The 21,363-nt window shown below is 45.3% G+C and overlaps 1 protein-coding gene across 2 annotated transcripts; it reads right to left on the bottom strand.

The window, feature by feature from the left end:
• Positions 1–2,843: 2,843 nt before the first annotated feature.
• LOC137436196 (E3 ubiquitin-protein ligase Trim36-like) lies at positions 2,844–20,494 on the bottom strand. Of its 2 annotated transcripts, XM_068129926.2 has the most exons (5): positions 20,377–20,494; positions 4,940–5,323; positions 4,177–4,480; positions 3,807–3,878; positions 2,844–3,408 (listed from the first exon to the last, which is right to left on the bottom strand). In XM_068129926.2, exons 2-5 carry the CDS (start codon positions 5,118–5,120, stop codon positions 3,072–3,074), a joined length of 894 nt encoding a protein of 297 aa, XP_067986027.1. In that variant the 5' UTR covers positions 5,121–5,323; positions 20,377–20,494; the 3' UTR covers positions 2,844–3,071. The 2 variants fall into 2 exon arrangements, with proteins under 2 accessions (XP_067986027.1, XP_078622073.1); XM_078765947.1 differs by lacking the exon at positions 3,807–3,878.
• Positions 20,495–21,363: the final 869 nt, after the last annotated feature.

The following is a 21,363-nucleotide window of genomic DNA, read 5'->3' as shown; positions in this document are numbered from 1 at the left end:
TATAATGTATATATATCATAATGTATGTTTGCCCCATGATGAAAGAACAATAATTTGCCTTTGAAAATACAACTCGAGGGAAGTTGATGATTTGCCATCACAAATCCCCACACTTCACCTCAACAGCAAAGTTGAAATATGGTAAAACGTTCCATCAGCAATGACCCAATATCAAAGTTTCAGTTAAAAAAAAAATCCCCCCCTTTTTTCGCCCCTACGACCTCAAGCCCCCACCCCCTGGGGCATGAATCAGGGATCAAATCCAAAAAATCGTTACATATGTCATGCGTCCCTCAATGTTGATCGCATGTGCAAAGTCTCATTTAAAAATGTGCACGTAATTGCATTTTTCGGGATTTGACCTTTTGACCCCACCCCAGGAGGCGGGGCCAAAATGACACTGCTCTTGCACCTTCTTGCCACGTGGTAAATCATAACTACCAAGTTTAGTGAATTTCTGCCAAACCGTTCAGGAGATAACGTGACGGACGGACGGAACAGATTCCAATATCCCCGAGTTATTTTTAAAAATCGTGGGGATAAAAATAGGAATTATTTAGTGCATAATTACAATTTAGTGACAAAAATTTAGTACCGGTACCTATGAGCTCATGTTGTGTCTGCGATTCTCTGTAGCTACATCCTGCGATGGACGCAAAAGGTGGAAAATGAATCAGAAATCATGTTTTATTGATCAGGAAGGTGTCATGCCCACCTGGGTGGTTCCAGTTTGACCTGATCGTTTGTTTATCCTGTACGATACTCCTGTACCACACCAGCGTCGGTGCTGCTGAAACAGTTTGCAAGGGTTATCCTGGGTGGTTTGCCATTGCCTCTCCAGTGCTTTGTGCATACTCTATCCTTTTTAATGCTGAGCATCAAGCAAGGAAGCAGCACGGACCATTTTTATAAAGGTCTTTGGTATGACTCGGCCGCAGTTTGAACCACTGACCCCTCAAACTCTGAGCGGACCCTCTGACTATTACACCACCGAGTCTGGTGAACCTTTGTTTATACCATGGGTATTGGTTTATACCATGGTATACCATGGGAAAGCAGGCAATGGGTGTTGCTTGCCAACTCCCCCCCAAGCCCTCTCCCTTCCACACATCTCCCTGCTCTCGGATGTTGTGTTTGTGTGCTTCCCCTTCTCTCCCCATCTTGTTTTCCGCTCCCTCTTTTTATATATTTTGTTTGTCTGGTTGATTTGTTTGTGAAATAAATGTTCGCTCTTTCACGAGCCTCGATTCAGTATACAAAAAAAAAAAAAAAAAAAAAAACCACTATAGAGGCAGTATTACCCTACATACACTACTCAGCCTTTTATCAATGAAACCTCGGTCAAATTACAACCAGTCTCATAATTGAATTAAGGAAAGTAAAGAGCAACCATTGGAGCTTCGGTTAAATTATCACGTGACTGTTTTAGATTTACAAAACAATGCATAGATCAGTCCTATCCCCTACTGTAACCCATAACTACTCAAAATGTGGAGATGGAGAAAGAGAACACATGGATAGTCCAGCTGGGAAGCAAATTGTTCATCAACAACAGGAAGTTTCACAAATTAATGGTGAACTGGTAAAGGAGGTCTAGAGTGAAGACCAAAATTAAATAATTAATGTCAAGGTGAGCAAGCTGACGCTGATAGTTTCACATTTCTTGAAACAATAAAGGAATGGACATTTTAATGAATTAGTGCGGATCACTTCCTTTCACTATAGGATTAATAACAAGTTAATTACGTGCTAATTATGGCTATCAGAAGCACGTCAGACGAGTTCTGCTATGTTTTTAGTTCACTCACAATGGCTTGGTCTCTCATCGTTTCCTTTACAGATGAGACAGATTCGTTTGGACTTAACCGAGATGACAGAAAGTAATTAATCAAGGACACAATGGTCCCAAATCACAAGGGTGGTTCCATTTTAGCAACAAGGCCTTGAACAATTCCATTAAGTGTTTCTTCCTCTTCTTCAAATATCAAGTACGTGCACCGATATCTTCATTTGTACATTAAAGTATCCATATTTATCTGTCCCTCTGTCTGTCACACTCTTTTTACGGGGTCGTCATTATGGAATTATGTCTGGGACGTCATTACGGCCTTACGTCTAGCGCTAGGCTAGGCTAGGCCTTTACTGCGGTGTACTTGGCCTTTACTGCGGTGTATTAGGCCTTTAATGTGGTGTACTAGGCCTCTACTGCGGTGTATTAGGCCTTTAATGTGGGGTACTAGGCCTCTACTGTGGTGTATTAGGCCTTTACTGCGGTGTATTAGGCCTTTAATGTGGTGTACTAGGCCTCTACTGCGGTGTGTTAGGCCTTTAATGTGGTGTACTAGGCCTCTACTGCGGTGTATTAGGCCTTTACTGCGGTGTATTAGGCATTTACTGCGGTGTGTTAGGCCTTTACTGCAGTGTATTAGGCCTTTACTGCGGTGTATTAGGCCTTTAATGTGGTGTACTAGGCCTTTACTGCGGTGTATTATTCATGACTCAATGAGAATAGAATTTTGCAACTTGGAAAAAAACCACAAAACACCCGCTGTAACATTTGATCCCTGGGAACATAAAACAAACTGGTAATATAAAATTATTAGTATCAGAGATATAAAAGTATCAGTGGGGTGACAAAGTAACAGGTGTAGAGTCTAAAACAGAAACCATTCCATGTTTTCACTTCCTTATTTAGGACCCGACATGTGCTTCGGCACATCGCACCGTCCACAATTTCCATGCTTTTGCCTCAGCATAATAAGTTAATTGTATCATTCTAATGATAATAATCATAAGTAACGATGTTTTTCTTCCCAAGTTTTATGCAGGATTCTGCCCTCAGCACCAAAGTTTTATGCAAACCATAACCCATTCACTCTCACACCAGGTGTTCTTTGATCAGGTGGTCCCAAATGCCTCATCAGTTTTGATGTAATTTTAATTAATCAAAATCTCCTACTAATTGTTAATTGATCAGGAAGTCCAAACTCCCTCACCAGCAAAATATCGGAAACGCATGCTGCTTTAGATGTCTCTTATGGAGGCAAAATACGATCTAAATAATGTCACAATTAGCCCAGATCAAGTGGGTGGATTCGAAGTTTCCCACCACCCAACATTCCAAAAGCTGGATAAACCGGGCCTGAACAGTCGACCAGCCTGCGGCAGAAACAGCTGGGAGTTCCGTCGGAATTGTAGAAGGCGACCCAACCTTCATCGTGATCTAGGCAGACCGTTAAGCGGCGAGGTAGGGGCAGAGCTTCGGTGGCCATGTTGGTCGACCCGGCTGCAGACACCGTTTGACCTCGAGGGAGAAAGAGACGTCCACGGGCGATGGTGATGAGAAGAGAGGGCTGTGCTGTCTCGACTTCCTCACTTCCGCTGTCGTGCCCACTGTCTTGTTCAAACCTGCAAGATGAAAAAAGATAGAGGTTCGATTGCATCGTCCGTCCAGGACCGCGGTTAGGGGGGTAACACGTAGGTAGATGAGGGAGTGACCTTTGTCTACAATATCAATTATAAACAATACAGTATTTCAAATACATCATAAGAAAAACACGATGATGACGCTTAAAGATGTTGAACAGACTGACAAAAGAAATGCACAATAGGCAGCAGAGACAAAGGCATTGAGATGGCATCAATAGTCCTTTCCTTGAACCCAACCAGCCGCAGGCCCTTAACCACCACCGGTCGAGAAAAGTTTGCTTTTTCCCAGAAAGGAAACCAGGAGGACAGCCACATATGTTAGGAAAGAGCTTTACAGATTAAAAACAACAAGCTTAGAGGATGCGAGTGGGCCTTACCATGGCACACAGCCACAGCGTTTTAGCTTGCGGACCGTCGTTTCCCGAGCTAGCAGGCAGCCAGAGGATGGTCTTGCATGGGAAGATTGATCATGTGGGTTAGGGTCAAGGTCGGGGACAACTGTGAGCTGGACACGGTTTCAGGAGGCTAAAACCTCAACACCATTGTCTCTGCTGCTGCAAATAGTTTTATTAGATTATTACTTCAGTATCATATCCCTCCTCGGGCAAGGGGTGGGTTAAAAAAACCGAAATTTAGATTTCCCAATCACCTGTGCTTTCTCTAAAAATGTGGTTCAAAATATATTTGATTAACACCTCTTATTTTCTGCCTCATTACTCTGTGTGAAAGTGATAGCGGATGGAGCACCTGGGGCTAGATAGCTGGCGTGATGTTGAGAACCAGTCGGGAAGCTTGGTCGCATTCACCACACCAACACGTACTACGCACGACGACGGGTCTACATCGACAACCCATGCGTGGCGGCCCCTGGTGATGGCGAAGTCGCCCACGATGTGATCAACAGGAAGAAAGGTGCCAGTTGGGCACGGGCGTTCGGCCAGCTGGGCGACGATGCCCAATGGTGCTTGGCTGCAGACGGTCCTCCGGTCTTCACTGAGCTCTAGGGAGTCTTTATTGTAGCCACTGCGGTCGTCAAGTCGGAACCATAGCACTAGGCCGGGATGTAAAACAAATGCAGCAAAATGGTTAGGATTTGTCTTGTTTTGATTAACAAATTAAATTTGGGTTTGTGTTCGTGTTAGCATGAACCATGTTTGGGATGAAAGTTTACCAATCAAGGGAGAGTAAATGGAACGGTAAGACTAGGTCAGGTAAGAGGCATATTACAGATTCATGAGATTGTGGTGATGGCATGGGGAGGGGTATTTTAGGCTATGCACATAAGGAGGATGGTTTGGATTGGTTGGTGGTGGAATGGGAGTAGGTTACAAAAAAATAATTACACTTAAATGGAGGGTTTAGTAAACATTTAGTTCTGTTGACGAAACCATTAAGACAGATACTGGGCTGCCCAGGAAGGTGTTAATGTGAACTTGTGACAATCCATGTGACCTTTGCAAAATGCTCCTTCTGGGTGGTGGTCCATAGTAATTTGCTGTGGAGATCTCACCTTCAGCAGGAGTAGTATAGATAATCAGTTCTTGACTGTAGTCACTGGACCCCGCGGGCCCAAAGGCCTGCACCCTCACAGCATAAGCACTAGCTGGAGAAACAGCCGTCACGCTCGCCACTGCTGCTCCAGATCCCTCAACAAGTGGTCCACAAATCCACTCCTGATGGTTCTCCTTCATTCCTACCCTGGAATCTTTGGGCACGTCGAGCTCTTCAATGCAGACTGCCTCATTAGCTGAAGACCCTGCTTCGTAGAAGCCAATGAGCTGGTACTCTAATCGGAAGCTTTTAGCAGGACCCGAGTCTAGGGGTAAAGACCAGTGGATGTTCAGCCCTCCGTAAGCTGAACACTTCTTGGTGTCGAGTTCTGGGGGAAAGGGAGCTAAGGGTCAAGATGAGAGAGTTAGGATGTTAGATGTCCAACAGCAAGAGATGTTTGCAGCAGAATTTTGAAATACGTAACATTACACCACGATATTCTATCACCACAGAAATTTACAAAGATAAAATATGTTAATCACAGACAGAATGAAGACCGAACCAAAAAGTGGATAAATTAAAATAACTGTTTTCTCATTTATTTAATGCAGCTGAAACTTTTCTCTTTTTATTTGAATACAATAAGTATAAATTCTGGTTCTTAGTTGTTTTTTTTAAGTCCACGTGTGGAGTATAAATTACTAGGAAAAGTACCCGTCCCCAGTAATGGGAAAAGTTTACGTTAATCCGTCAACTTAAATTATTTCATGGACATTTAAAAAGTTCATTGTGTTGCACTATTGGGTTCACTCAGATCCAAAGTTCTGAGCTACGTATACTGCTCACCGTGAAATGTTGGTGCAACATCGGGTGGTGGAGGTTGAATTTGTCGAAAAAGAGGGCAAAATGTATTGATTTTAAATAGTGTGTGCCTCCCTTGAAGATCTGTATTAACTATGCTATCTGTATTGAACCAAAAAAAAGGGATTTTATTTGTGAATACTTTTTACCTTATGTTTGATTACCTTATTATTACCTTATTTTACCTTATATAGGCTACCTGTTTCGCAGCGAGCTTCCTCTGTTGGCCTTAAGAAGTTTACTGAGAAGCAGGTGAAACGTAGCCTGAGATCAGGTCTGCTCTTGCTTGTTTGTTACTTAACTTAGCGGAGCAGATCCAGTTACTTTTTTGGTTGGATTTGCCTTTCTCTTCATATATCTATATATTAAAGCAGGTCTGTCTGTCTGTCTGTCCCCGAACTATTCCCTCAGTTTTGAGGCTTGCCCCACCAAACTTTCTGTGAAACCATTTGGGGTTCTAGCAGGTGTCCTAAGATGCGTGGTTTTATAAATTTCTCAAAACAATTGTGATTTCCACCCATACGAAACTGCTCTCTCTCCAAATAACACTGTGTGTGTGTGTGTGTGTGTGTGTGTGTGTGTGTGTGTGTGTGTGTGTGTGTGTGTGTGTGTGTGTGTGTGTGTGTGTGTGTGTGTGTGTGTGTGTGTGTGTGTCATTGGTTGTTATTTCCATAATACATAATTTGGGTTTTGGAAGGTGGAAGTATCTCCAGGTCTCAAAGTATCTACCTGTGTGTGTTTGTGTGCGTGTGTCTGGGGCATTACTTTTTCCCATTTGAGTTTTGTCATCAAAATTTCAACAAAGTTTTATTAAGAAAATGTGGAGAATACAAATTGAATTTTTTGGCAAAAGGTCAAAAGGTCAGCATCACATAAAATCTCCAATTTTTATCCAATTGACATGAAATATTAACAATACGCATATTGGATCATTTAATTGGTTCACTAATCAAAAACTAGAAACCGATTAATTTTAGGTCAAAGGTCAAGGTTGCATAAAATCGTGAATTTTAATTTTGTATTTTTTTTGATGTTTTTGTCATGTTTAGCATTTGGAAGAAGAAGATGTCTGATTACAAAGGGGATGCAGATTGAGTTTGCATTTTCAGATGCTTTCTAGTTATTACCCTGCGCTTGCGAAGTGAAAAGCGGGGTCAAGCGATCGGCCTGCGTACGTACGTGTCTGCATTAAAAAAAAATCTTTTCAACAGTTGGTCTGATTGACAAGGAACTTTTGTATGCATCCACTCATGTATAATTTTATGTGATAATTATGACGTCATCGGTCACGTGGTACAAGCACCATCTTGTTTAAATTCATTTTTTCGGCAGATGTTGGTCCGATTGACACTAAATTTTCACCATGTGTCTACTCTTGGAAAACCGAAAAACTTTGGACCTCTAAATCTCCGAAACTGCTCAATGGAAACAATTGAAACGTGGCTCATGGTAAACAACTCAGCATGGGGAATCCAGGAGGTGCGGGCTTGTCGCTCGTGCAACAAGCATTGGGATGGGGTGCTTTGCAAAATTTGGGGTGCATTGGGATGGCCCCGCAGGTAACGTTGAGTCTTGTGGCATCCACCGGGGGATGCGGTCTGTAGGAAGGGGTTGTACAAATGTTTCGTGGAGTTTTTGAAATTTTGCAAATTTTCGGTTAAGGTTTTTTTTTTTTTTTTTTTTTTTTTTTTTTTGTATACAGAGTCGAGGCTCGTGAAAGAGCTAACATTTATCAAACAAACAAATCAAACAAACAAGCAAACAAAGTATATAAAAAGGGGAGCGGTCGACAAGATTGGGCGAGAAGGGGAGGAAGCACACAAACACAACATTTGAGAGCAGGGACATCGGGAGATGTTTTTGGAGGGAGAGGGCCTGGGGGGAGGCAGGATAGGTATAAAACGCAAGGACACCAAGGACTTCCAGGAAAGAAGTCAAAAGTCACCTCAAAAAAGTGGAATTGGGATGAAATTAGCGGGGGTAGAAAAGATAAAGGTTTTGGATTGGGGAAGATAAGAGATGGTGGTGAACAGCCGTTTTAAAGACCTGGAGGGAGGAGTGGGATTGAAGAGAGTGAGGGAGTTTGTTCCAGAGGCGGGAGAAAAGAGGAATGAAGGAGTGAAGGTGAGCAGAGAGTCTTGATTTTGGCAGTTTAACCATAAGAGGGTTGCAGGCAGATCTTGTGCGACCTGCAGGAATATTTGGGGGACAGAGCCCAGAGAGAGCTGGGGGAGCAAGGCCGGAGAGGAGTCGGTAGAAGACGGAAAGACCACCAACCTGCCTGCGGTGATTAAGTGAAAGGCCCTCGGAGATAGCGTCACCGCGGGAGTTTGTGGTTTTTTACAGGAACGATGAATAATAATTTTGTAAATATTTGAAATGTGATGATTGTTTAAGGGGATAGCATGTTAAGGAGAAGAGGCAGGTAGCTTCGGTTCACTTCCCACAGCCCTCATGAGTTAATTTCATAGGTTAATTCAGTGTGAGACAGTGAGTGTTAAGACTGGAATGGTAGCACCTGCAGTGAACCTAGCAGCGGCTACGGTTACAGGGAGGGAGGGGGGGGGGGGGGAGGGCACTGTGTTATGAATTTTAGGGTAGGGACATATATAGATTCAGGTGGATCTGTGTAGGTATCATGCTCCGGTTGTCGTGATAGGGAATCTCAATGTAATACGTTTTGTAGCCCGAATGTCGGATTAAGCTTCTGTCTTTGTCCCCGGCACAAGGGGGCGGGGCTTGTTAACTAGATTAGGGTATGAGGGTAAAATTCCCTTGTACGTACATCATCCCCTTTGTGATCATTCCTTTGTCCCATATGGCAACGCACCATAGACATTAGTTAGGCCCATTAGTTTTACCACACACACTACTTAAATTCCTCTCCGCCACAATAACAATAAAACTCACTGGAAGCCAGTTCGGGGAACTGCCGCTGGAGCCACAGCCAGCCACATCACCAGCTGGCATAGCAACACACATCGAGCAAGCCCAGGCAATAGCCACGCCCAGAAGGACTCGTGATTGGTCGGGATGGGGACAAGAAGCTGGCCATTGATGGGTGGAAGGAAGACACAAAGGCAGGACGAAGGCCGCCGATTGGCAGGGTAGAGAATTGAGCCTGTGATGTTGGCCGGCAGGGATTGAAAGGGAGGATCGATGAGGTCAGACGACGGGCTGTAAAAGAATTGGCTGACTGACATTTGCTTCTTCTCGTTTCTGGATTCCTTCACGCCCGGACGTCCTTCCCCTCGCCGTAGACACTTTTCCTGGGTTCTCCTGCTGCCCTCACGCCTTCCTTCACCCTTGACTCTCTCTCCCTTCGGATCCGAACATTGGATGCAACGCACTGTGACCGTGCCGAATCTGGGAAAGCATTGCACGGCTGAGGAAGTGGGTTGCACACCCGCTCGCTCACTTGGCGTGAGAGGCCTTATCGAGGCCTAGTAAATGGGGGCGCGTCGGGGCCTTGTTCCCGCCAACCGGAGCTGCGTCAGACGACTGCGCTCGGAGCCTGACGATCCCTTACACACTGCGGACAGAGCCAAGCCCAGTACAAACACACACACACAACGTTCTTTTAATTTATATCCTCCTTTGTTTGTTGATACGTCTGATGTGATGGATCTCGATTTAGGACATTTGTTTGCCATCGCGTCCTTGTTTCGGGTTTGGTTTAATAAATCTTATTTTTGTACATTTAATTCCTTTTCGTTTGAGATTAATTTCCGCAGGATTGAAGACTGCCCAGATCGCGTCAGATAAAAGCTCCCGCTCCTTCTTCCTCTTTCTCCCCGCTCCTTCTTCCTCTTTCTCCCCCCTCCCCCCCCCCCTTCACCCCCCTCCCGCCTGTATAGTGAAATCCACCATTGAATAACGCCTCAAAGTAAGCTCAATTGGTCATCCGTGGGTGCTCCGTCTTGATAGTCATCCACAGCACAATATATAAATATATATATATATAAATTCAAAACACACCTGGTCACAAGTGTGCCGCACTGACCGGGTCCTCAGTCGAGGTCCTCAGCATCATCCCGTTTCGGCCCTTCAACCTCGATACGGTCAGCTAAGGTGGGCCAGCAGGGGCACGTACACATCCACATGCAGCAACTGCACCGGGATGCGTACATACCCCCACCCCCAGCCAGTGCGAACAACAACAACAACAACAAATCCACATCCAGATTCCACAGCACCAAACAAACATGGTGGAACACTCAACCACCCACCTTTATACCCTTCACCACTCACCAACAAAATACACCAGATCATTCATACACACACATACATACAGAACACCAACCAAACAACCATCTACACTTACATCATACACCACTCAACACACAAAAACACACTCATGCAAAAATTAATTCATGCAAAAACACACACCCTCACCCACTCACTCATATACACAAAATAAGAAGTGATAATGGTAACAAAAAAAACAAAAACAAAAAAAACACACACAACCAACCTACACCGTTCGACGTGCCTCCATAAACTTCCTCCATATCCAAAATGAGCCTTTCATGGCAACCTGGGCCACCTTGTCACACATCCTCCTTCTTTCTGTCCCACACACTCCCAGCCTAGCAACAACAAACAACAACATGCATTTTAAAGGCCATTTTCCCTGCTAGAGCGGGGGTTAGCCTTGCGGTCCCCATGACAATCTTCTCCATTTTGCCCTATTTTCTGCATCTCTCCTTGTTAACCCCCTTGCCCGCATTTCTTCTTCCACCATCTTTAGCCAAGTCTTTCTCGGTCTTCCCCGTCTTCTACTTCCTTCTCCATTCATTTCCATCACTCTTCTCAACCAGTCACTTTCATCCTTCCTCAACACATGACCAAACCATCTCAACCTGTTCCTCTTCACAGCATCAATCACAGGCTCTATTCCCATCATCTTTCGCAATTTATCATTTTCTCTCAACGATACTCCGCACATCCGTCGAACCATTCGCATTTCCACCCTTTCCAACCTTCGTTGCTGCTCTACGTTCATTACCCATGTCTCGCTCCCATAAATCATAACACTTCTCACACATGCAGCATACACCTTTCCCTTCAGCTTCAACGACACTCCCCTCATCATCAGCACGCCACTCAATTCCCGAAACTTCTTCCATGCACATCTCACTCGAGCAACCGTTGCCGAGTCTGATCCACCTTCTCCATTCAGCATGTCTCCGAGGTAGCAAAATGTTTTCACACCTTCCAGCTTCACGCCATCTCCAAGATCCAACTCAACATTTCCTCCATCTGCAGCTCCCTCTGTGCACACCTTACATTTGAATGTAGCTGCCACACTGGTTAATGACCCTCTCAGACCACTACATTTTTGATGAACCCACTCAGCGCACATTGTACACTGAATGGAGTTCACTCCGACACCCTTCCTACACACAGCACAGGGCCACTTCCCAGTTCTTTCCACCTCACCACATGCTTTACCACTTGCCATCACCTTCGTCTTTCCGATATTCACCTTCAGACCTTTTGTCTCCATACATTCCTTCCACGTGTTCATCTTTTCCTTCAGTCCATCCATACTTTCCGCAATCAACACCAGATCATCTGCATACAACAACTCCCACGGTAAACCCTCCTTTACGTTCTGAGCCAGCACCTCCATCACAGCTACAAATAGTAGTGGACTTAGTACCGACCCCTGATGCACTCCCACCTTCACCTCAAACTCACCACTGTTCCCGTCCTTCGTCCTTACAGCTGTGCGTGCTCTTTTGTACATTGCCATCACTACTCTGATCAACCATTCCTCCACTCCTAACTTCCTCAATGCCCATGTCACTACTTTGCGTGGAACCCGATCGAATGCTTTCTCCAGATCAACAAACCCAAGAAACAACCTCTTCCTCTTCTCCATGTACTTCTCCTGCAACTGCCTCACAATGAAAAGTGCGTCTGTCGTTCCTCTTCCTGGCATAAATCCAAACTGCATTTCGTCGATCTTCACTTTCTTCCTTATCCTCCTCTCCAACACCCTTTCCAATACCTTCATTCCATGCTCCAATAACTTTATCGCTCGGTACGAGCCACACTCCAGAGGGTCACCTTTCCCTTTGTATAGAGGGACGAGGGTACTCAGTTCCCAATCCACTGGAATGCGGCCTTCTTTCACCACCAGATTACAGATCTCTGTCATTCTCTTCACACCCCAACTTCCTGCTGCCTTCAACATATCTCCCACAACTCCCGTCGGCCCTCCCGCTTTTCTACCCTTCATTGCTTTTATCGCTTCCTCAACTTCCTTCTCAGTTATCTTCTCTGCCGGTCCTAAAACTGGGTTACTCTCTATGTTGCCATCCCATTAATTCTCTGTATTCAACAGCATTTCCATATATCTTTTCCATCTTCCTTTAATTCCATCTGGGTCGACAACGATTTGTCCCACTTCATCCTTCAAGCAGCTCACCCCCATCACATCACACCTCTCTTTCGCTATCTGCTTTGCAATCCTGAATACCGCTCTCTGACCCTCTTCCGAATCCAAGCGTTCTCCGAACATTTTCCTACATGCCTCCTGCGCCTTTGCTACCTCTTTCTTTGCAGCCTTCCTGGCTGCCTTATAACTTTCATGCTCTGCTGTTTCTGCTCCCGTACCCTTCGCCTTCTGCCACTCCTTGAACTTCTTCCTCTTCTCGTCAATCGTCTTTCCAACTTCATCATCCCACCACCATGTTTCCGAGTGCCTTGGTGGTCCTTTTGTCCATCCACATACCTCACCAACGGCTCCCAACAGACTAGCTTTCATTGACATCCAACCACTTTCAAGCTCAACCACATCATCCTCGACCCTACTCAGCCTCTCTTTTAATGCCTCCCTTACTGTCACCTCTTTCAACCTCCACACCTTCATTCTCGGTTGGTACTTCACCCGCCGAGCTCTCCTCGCACCTTTCACCCTTACGTCGCAGACAACCAAGTGGTGCTGTGAAACAGCCTCCTCCCCCGGGATCACCTTTGTGTCTCGGAGGTGCCCCCTATCTCGCCTACACACCATCAGGTAGTCAACGGTTGTCGTCGACCCACCTGACGTGTATGTAACAAGCTTATTATCCTCTTTCTGGAACTGAGTATTACAAATCAACAAATCAGCTCCATCAGCAAACTCCAAAATCCTTTCACCTTCTCCATTTCTCACACCATATCCGTAACCCCCATGAACTCCTTCAAAACCATCCATACTCCTTCCCACATGTCCATTTAGGTCTCCTCCTACCACAACAACTTCCTCATCTTTCACGTTTTCCATCAGCTTCTCTATCGCACACCAGAACTTGTCCTTCTCTTCATCGCTCCGACCAACCTGCGGAGCATATCCCGAGATGACGTTCACCAAGAGCTTTCCAATCATCATTTTCACCATCATCAACCTATCACTCACTCGTCACACTCACCACACTGTCTACAAACTCCTCAGAAAACAGGACACCAACACCATTCACGCCCTCCAGGCACCCTTGCCACACAAACTTGTATTTCTGTCCCTGCCTACCCTTCACCATTCTCACACCACTTCCCTTCCATCTCGTCTCTTGCACACAACATATGTCCACTCTTCTTCTGACCAATACTTCCACCACTTCTCCTGATCTCCCTGTCATTGTCCCTACATTCCATGTCCCAAACCTCAGAAACCGATCTCCACTTCGGGCTGTACCCTGCCCACATGTAGTTGTAATTGTCATGGTTCTCTTTTTGAGGCAATGTTTTTTTTTTTTTATGGCCGGATGCCCTTCCTGACGCCAACCCACTTAGTCGCCTCCTACGACACGCAGGGATACGGCGTACCTATTCTTATCCAGGGTACACACTGGGAAACGTTTAAAACATGGAAATCCTGGGGGGGGGGGGGGGGGGATCACCGCTGCGGTTTAAACATATTTAAAGAAATATTTCAACAAAACCATGAAAACAATCTGGGAAAAGTCTCTAAGTGAGAACGTGGATTTTAGAAAGCAGGAGCAGAGGTGAAAGAACAAACGAGAATATAGGGGGCGGGGCACAAGTCGAGACGAGGAGGCCGCACGAGACACCAGGCCGCACGAGGCGCGGACAAAGAAACGACTAATTACACACAAATTTGCAACAACTACAAAACCAAAACCAAATAGAAACACACAATAACACATACACAACAAAATACGCAGCGGAAATTTGACAAAGAAACGAACGGGAAAACACTCAAACTTTGATGCCGTGGAGAGATCAAAGCAAGTCCCGTCGCTCGAGGGACCGGAAGCGGAACTCAGCCTAGCCTAGCAAGAAATACAGAAAAGGAATTGCCAATATACCCTCCACACCCCACCTCAAATGGCTGAAGCGAAACGCGCCAACCCTTCTCCCGGCACTCTGCCCCCAGCTCACTGTACTTTCCTCTCTTCCTCTCGTGCACCTCCTCCATGTTCTCTTCCCAAGGTACCGACAACTCTCCTAAGATGACCTGTCTTGTTGCACTTGACCAAATGACAAGGTCAGGCCGCAACCTTGTCACACAGATCTCCTCTGGGAATACCAATTGTGGCTTTAGGTCTGCCACCACCTGCCAATCACAAGCATCTGACAGCCCTCTTGCTTTCCGCCTCGTCCTCCTCTTTCCACCTCTTTCCACTTGGCCCTCTTTGACAAACCACACCTCTCCCCCATCAGTCTCCTTCTCCACTCTTCTCTCTCTCTCTCGATCTCAGCACCTCTTGTTGCACCATCTGCACCACCACCGCCAGCACCTGATCATGTCGCCACCTGTATCTTCCTGCTGCCAATGCTACTGAGCATGCACTCAGTGCATCCTGCACCGTTCCCACACCTCCACACAAATAACATCTCTCCTCCTGCAACAACCCCCACAATCTGAAGTTTACTGGTGACGGAAGCACATCATAAGTTGCCCGCAACAGGAAATTCAACAATATTGGCTCCATCCTCCAAATCTCTTGCCACTTCAATATCCTCACCCGCACACCTTCCCACTTAGTCCAAGCACCTTGCTGTGCCTGACCGACTGCTTTCACATATCTCCCCTCCTCTTCCTTTCTTCTCAACTCCCTCTCAACCATCTTCCTCCTCTCTTTCACACATGCCTTTCCCCATCGCTCATGCTCCATCCACCCCAAGCCATGCTTCCCGTGCTGTACCATCCCCATGACCTCCTCCTGTTGTAACCGCTCCTCCATCTCGTCCACCTCTGCTCTTGCATTCCACTTCCGACTTCCCTTCTTCTCTGGGAGAGCATTCTTTACCACTGCATCACTTGAATCCCGCAACATCATGAACTCCCGCACCCTCACCACCTTAAACTCCTCGGTTAACGATGTCAAGGGAAACTGGAGTTTTCCACCCTGACCATAAAAGGCAATGTTCGTCAAACAGCGTGGCACTCCCAACCACCTCCTCACAAACCCGCTCACCACAACCTCCATCCTCTCTACATGCCCAATCGCAATATCATACATCATCAATGGCCACAATACTCGTGGCATCAACCCAAACTTCAAACACCATACCTTCAACAGTATATGTATATGTATATGTGTGTATATATATATATATATATATTGTTGCGGATATGAGGACTGTTTTTTTGATTGTGTGCTTTATTATTATTATTATTGGTTATTCTGCGCCTCCTGCCTCCGGAGCTGTGTAAAGGACAAAAGGGCGTCCCATAATTAGTCCACAAGCATACACGTCAGCCAATCATAGAATACCCCTGTTCGATAGTTATATCTCATTCTGTGTTTTAGGGTAAGGCTGTGTCTCCCATTAATAGAAGTACTCCATTGCACCAAGTGAAATAGATAGATTCCCTTCATTCCCATTCCCAAAACCTCCATTCCCCCTTTTCGTCGATTGGAAACTACCTCCGCTCCAATTGCCGCCATTGACTACGAGGCAGGGTTGGGGAAGAAAGGCGGGTCCCCACCTCGTCATAGAGGGGAGGAGTGAGTCAGCCCCACTCAACCAACCACGAACAAGGGGTTGGACTTGGAGAGGGTGTGGAAAGAAACATCGAGGAGGTTCACGAAGGTTGAGGGGTGGGGCCTATATAACCCGCGGCAGGGCGTTTCCCAAGTGGCAGAAGAGAGATGAGCCTTTACCGAGAGACAAGGGAGATGAGCTTTGATGACAGAGAGACGAGAAGAAGTCCAGGGTTGAACTGCAGCTCGAGCCACCGAAACTGCACTCACTGCAGCTCGAGCCACCGAAACTGCACTTGCTGCAGCTCGAGCCACTGAAACTGCATTTGCTGCAGCTGGAGCCACCGAAACTGCAGCCACAGCAGCGTGAGGCCTGGACGGCAGTTTGGAGCAGGGCCGCGAAGGAGCGGCGGCTGCCCACGAGTCGATCAGCTGCAGAACTAGTTGGACCTCCCTATCCCGCCAGCCATCCATCTCCCGCCAGTCCTATCATCATTCCCCGTGTAAGTGTGCTCGTAGTCTGTCTTTTGTCTTGTCCCTGGGTTAGTTAAGACTGCAGGTAAGCTAGCGTTGCACTGTGTATCTAATCTCGTCTGTAAATAAACGTGACTGCTTTCTTCTTGATTATATGTGTAAATAATAAATCCAATTACTCTTCGGTACCTCTTCTCGTCTTATTCCTTTTTCCTCTTTGTATTCGGTCGCTTTAGAGTTTTCCCGATTGAATAGCGGTGGCGCGATCCAGCCAAAGTTTGGGGTAAATCGGGTGTTAGAGTCGGGGAATAACTGTTCGGTCGCGGTCATACCAACCGCTCGGTAAATAACATCTTTAACCGCGTCCGTAACAATCTATATTATAATAGCCGTAGATGATTCTGTCTGTCTGTCTGTCTATCTGTTGGGTGTCTGTCCGGGGTGTGGCTTACTCGGTTTGCAGAGTAGCTCCACCCATAGCTCCACCCATTCTGGGAGTGGCTATAAACAAATATCCACCATTTTATTAACTCGCATAGCTTTGAGTCCTGTTTTGTAGGCCCGTGGTGTCTTGCTCTCCCCCAGTTTTATTTCAAATCAAATTCGATAAATCATTTCATTTTTCACAGTCGCTAACATAGTTTTAGACTCGGTTGAAAAAAAACGGGAAGAAAATCCGATGAAAGTTGCCGTTTATAGAACGAAATGAATTCTCAAAGGCCTGTAACTTCAAGGCCATTGAGTCTCTCTCACGCCTTTATCTCCAATCTAACTCACCATATGATTTCATTTTTATCGATGGTTTTACTTTTAGACTCGGTGTCAGCAATAATTGAGAACAATCCACACACGCGGGAAAATGCAGAGATATATTTTTTAAAATCGCGTCATGGTGTATCATACACCGCCCAACATGACACCACCGGCAATGTGTCGATATATATTAAAAATTCGCTTTTGCTTTTCCGTTATGATATATTACTATTTCGTTTGATGATAGTCGTCACAAAAACGTCAACAATGATGCCGACATATATTTCTTCGTTTTTATTTCATTCAACATATTAGCCGGAAGTAAAATATGTTTCAGGAAATTACCGAGAGCATGATCATGACCGAGAGCACATAACCGAGTAAAATATGTAAAATATGTTTCAGGAAATTACCGAGAGCATGATCATGACCGAGAGCACATAACCGAGTTATGTGCGCATACACTTTAAATAGGTTTATTTGAAATCTTTAATTTTCCACAAACATTCCACACACGCGGGAAAATGCAGAGATATATTTTTTAAAATCGCGTCATGGTGTATCATACACCGCCCAACATGACACCGACGGCAATGTGTCGATATCTATTTTAAATTCGATATATCATTTCATTTTTCACAGTCGCTAACATAGTTTTAGACTCGGTTGAAAAAAAACGAGAAGAAAATCCGATGAAAGTTGCCGTTTATAGAACGAAATGAATTCTCAAATGCCTGTAACTTCAACTTCAAGGCCATTGAGTCTCTCTCACGCCTTTATCTCCAATCTAACTCACCATATGATTTCATTTTTATCGATGGTTTTGGACTCGGTGTCAGCAATAATTGAGAACATTCCACACACGCGGGAAAATGCAGAGATATATTTTTAAAAATCGCGTCATGGTGTATCATACACCGCCCAACATGACACCGACGGCAACGTGTCGATATATATTAAAAATTCGCTTTTGCTTTTCCGTTAAGATATATTACTTTTTCGTTTGATGACAGTCGTCACAAAAACGTCAACAATGATGCCGACATATATTTCTTCGTTTTTATTTAATTCAACATTATTAGCCGGAAGTAAAATATGTTTCAGGAAATTACCGAGAGATATTTCTTCGTTTTTTAAAATTAGTTATGTGCGAATACACTTTAAATAGGTTTATTTGAAATCTTTAATTTTCCACAATATAATTTACTTGCCATTTATCATTTGATGATTACGAGACAAATTCCTCTTGAGGATCGTGACAATTCATGCGCTGCGTGGAAACTTCTATTTCCAAAATGAATGAGACGATCGATGAAGAACGCAGACTTGAACAGGATGCAGCAAGAAAACGAATGAGACGGGCGAACGAGTCCATCGACGAACGTCAATGCAAACTTGCGGGGTCACCCGTGGGAATCCCACGGGCATGGATGTGTGTGACATTTCGACATATTGAGTTAGATGCTGCACATTCATTTTTACAAAATGGTTACTGGCAAGTCATCAGATCCAGAAATGGTGTAAAAACCACCGTTTAGAGGCCATTTTTCCCCGCAAAGCGGGGGTTGGCCTTTTCGGGGACCGTGGTAGTTGTTGTTTTTTTGTCCCCTTTTTGAAGCAATGTTTTACGGCCGGATGCCCTTCCTGACGCCAACCCTTTTTGCCGCCTTCAACGACAAACAGGGAATTACCAGTGAACTGGTACTCAATTAGCCGACCTCGGAAGGATGACAGGCTGAGTCAACCCCCCTGGCATTAATTCGGCGATCGACCGAGATTCGAACCCAGGATCCTAAGCCGGCACCCTAGCCGCTAGCCCAACACCAGAAATGGTGTCATGAACACAATTTATTTACGCACAAGCACAAAAGCAAGACGGGCCGATTTCCGATTCCGACGGGCCGACGGGCGAGACGGGCCGATTTCCGATTCCGACGGGCCGATTTGGAGCAAGAAAAAGAACGAGACGGGAGAAAAAGGAGAGAAACGAGACGGGGAAAGCCGATTGGAGAGGCGAGTGAGGCGCGATTGGAGAGGAGTGTGAGGCGCGATTGGAGAGGAGTGTGAGGCACGATTGGAGAGGAGTGATTGGAGGGGAGTGTGAGGCACGATTGGAGAGGAGTGTGAGGCACGATTGGAGAGGAGTGTGAGGCGCGATTGGAGAGGAGTGTGAGGCGCGATTGGAGAGGAGTGTGAGGCGCGATTGGAGAGGCGTGTGAAGGATTGGAGAGGAGAGGAGTGTGAGGGATTGGAGAGGTGAGGGATTGGAAAGGAGAGGGATGTGAGGGTTTGGAGAGGAGAGGAGTGCTAGGTGGAGAGAGGAGAGTGTCAGGTGGAGACAGGAGAGTGTCAGGTGGAGACAGGAGAGTGTCAGGTGGAGAGGAGTGAGGGGTCACATATTATGTGAAATAACTAAATTCACACCATTTCTGGATCTGATGACTTGCCAGTAAACATTTTGTAAAAATGAATGTGCAGCATATAACTCAATATGTCGAAATGTCACACACATCCATGCCCGTGGGATTCCCACGGGTGACCCCGCTAGTATATAATATTAGCCATGGTCTGAAAACTGACTTCATATGTTTATTTTATTTCCGATGCATTTATATCGCTGTAGGTCTTGGAACATGATGTAAATCTTCTACCCACTTTATCATCCATTGTACTGGGATTTTGCTTTTACATATCTCTTAGCATATACTGTACATTGCTATGCTACTGAGCCAAAAGGAGATCAGGGTTTAAATTGTATGTTGCACAAGAACAGAAAATTGACTGTACATGTATAAACTATCTGTTTGAATCCGAGAAGAGTCAAAGTTTTTTAAAAAGAAAAAAAAATTGCTTATTAAATCCACCTTAACGTAGAGACAACTGCATAACTTCTGTAATAGATACAAATAATCTAAGGAAGGTTTTTCAATTGTATTTCCAAATGAAATTCATTGTATATAGGAGAGTACAAAAATATGTAAAATTGTTTTTGAACAAGATGTACATATCTAATGTGATCGTCTTGCTAACACGAATAGGAACCTCGTCAATTTAAAACATGATGTACAGTTTTGATCAGGATTATATTTTTCATTTGTAGCATCCAATCATTAACACAATCTTCTTTACTATTAGAGATCCGTGTGTGCGGGTGTGTCGCCATTATCAGAGATGGCTGAGCGGATCTTTGTCATACTTTTGGAGGTTCATCAGTGCGTGCTGGGGAGTGTTTTAGGCCAAAAAAAAAAATGTAAATTTTTGAAAAAAGAAAAGTTCGATTTTTTGGGGGGGATTTAAAAAAATCGCTCTATATGTGACTGAGCCTTTGCAGCTATGTGAAAGGAAATATTAAATTTCCCTTAATTAGTGTGTGTGTTATTAAAATAGTGTTACGTTTGTGGGGATAGGCATGGAAATGATGGAATACCTTAGGAAAGTTAGAATCGTGTAGGTTTAGAATGCTCCGTATGCCGTGAAAAAGCCATCTGAATGTACGTAAGTCGGCTGTCTGCCCGGGTAAGAGCGTTTGCGTGTCGCCATAAGGGGCGTGGCTTTTGTGCTAATTAATTATAGGGCTTAAAGCTTAATTTCCCAGTGTGTAATTTGCCTCCTGTGGTCTTCCCTTCAGTTTTATTACATTCGGCCAGCCAGGAAATTGAGGGCTCAGTAAAACAACGACAGCAATGTAATGGACTCATTCGCTCACCACGCTGCCAGGTCCGACAGAAACAGCATTTGCTGATCGGCAAGGGAACGACGTCATCCGCACATTCCCGAACAGAGATTAGACTCCGCCCCCTGACGACTCGTAATGAAGAGGCCACTCCCGGGCCTTTGTGATTGGTGGAGGCGAGATGGATGATGGAATAGCGCTGTGTGATTGGACAGAGTATGACGTCAGCAGTGGAACATTTGAGAGCTGAAGGAAAGAGAAGCTGTCTCGCCATCTTGGTCTCTTTGTCCTGCCGTTTGTTGGAGGCAGTCACGTTCCGCTTCTCTTTTTCCTGGTGTTTGTTGGAGTCAGTCGCATTTCGCCTCTCTTTGTCCTGCCGTTTGTTGGAGGCAGTCGCATTTCGCTTCTTTGTGCTGGTGGTCGTTGGAGGTGGTCACATTTTCTCTTTGTTCTGGCTTGGTCGTGGGTGGTGGCGCATCTTTGACTCATGGTGCTTGTGGAAAGAGACTGAACCAGGGAGGTTCGGGGCAGTCGGCATCGTGAGAAGTACCTCACATTGGGACGTTGAGGAGCGCAACTCTGCGCAATTTTGTGCACTTCCGCGTGGTGGTTTGGAGGCGACAAACGTTGACAAGTCCTCGGTTGAACTGCAAAGCTGAGTGCTGGCCAATTACCAAATCATTTTATTTTATTTTATTTCTCCCTGTGTCTGTAATTGAGTCTGTTTGGAGGGCCCCACAC

Source organism: Myxine glutinosa, chromosome 11, assembly GCF_964187855.1.
Source record: "Myxine glutinosa chromosome 11, kmMyxGlut1.1, whole genome shotgun sequence".
In the NCBI taxonomy this organism is placed as follows: Eukaryota; Metazoa; Chordata; class Myxini; order Myxiniformes; family Myxinidae; genus Myxine; species Myxine glutinosa.
This window is presented reverse-complemented; position numbering and strand designations above follow the sequence as displayed.

Bases quoted from the DNA above. Each gene is read 5' to 3' on its own strand.
- LOC137436196 (XM_068129926.2), bottom strand. From the start codon at position 5,120: ATGAAGGAGAACCATCAGGAGTGGATTTGTGGACCACTTGTTGAGGGA. The intron at 4,481-4,939 runs GTGAGATCTCCA...ATCCCGGCCTAG, and splicing joins CTATACTACTCCTGCTGAAG to TGCTATGGTTCCGACTTGAC. The intron at 3,879-4,176 runs GTGCTCCATCCG...TTCCCATGCAAG, and splicing joins CGCCAGCTATCTAGCCCCAG to ACCATCCTCTGGCTGCCTGC.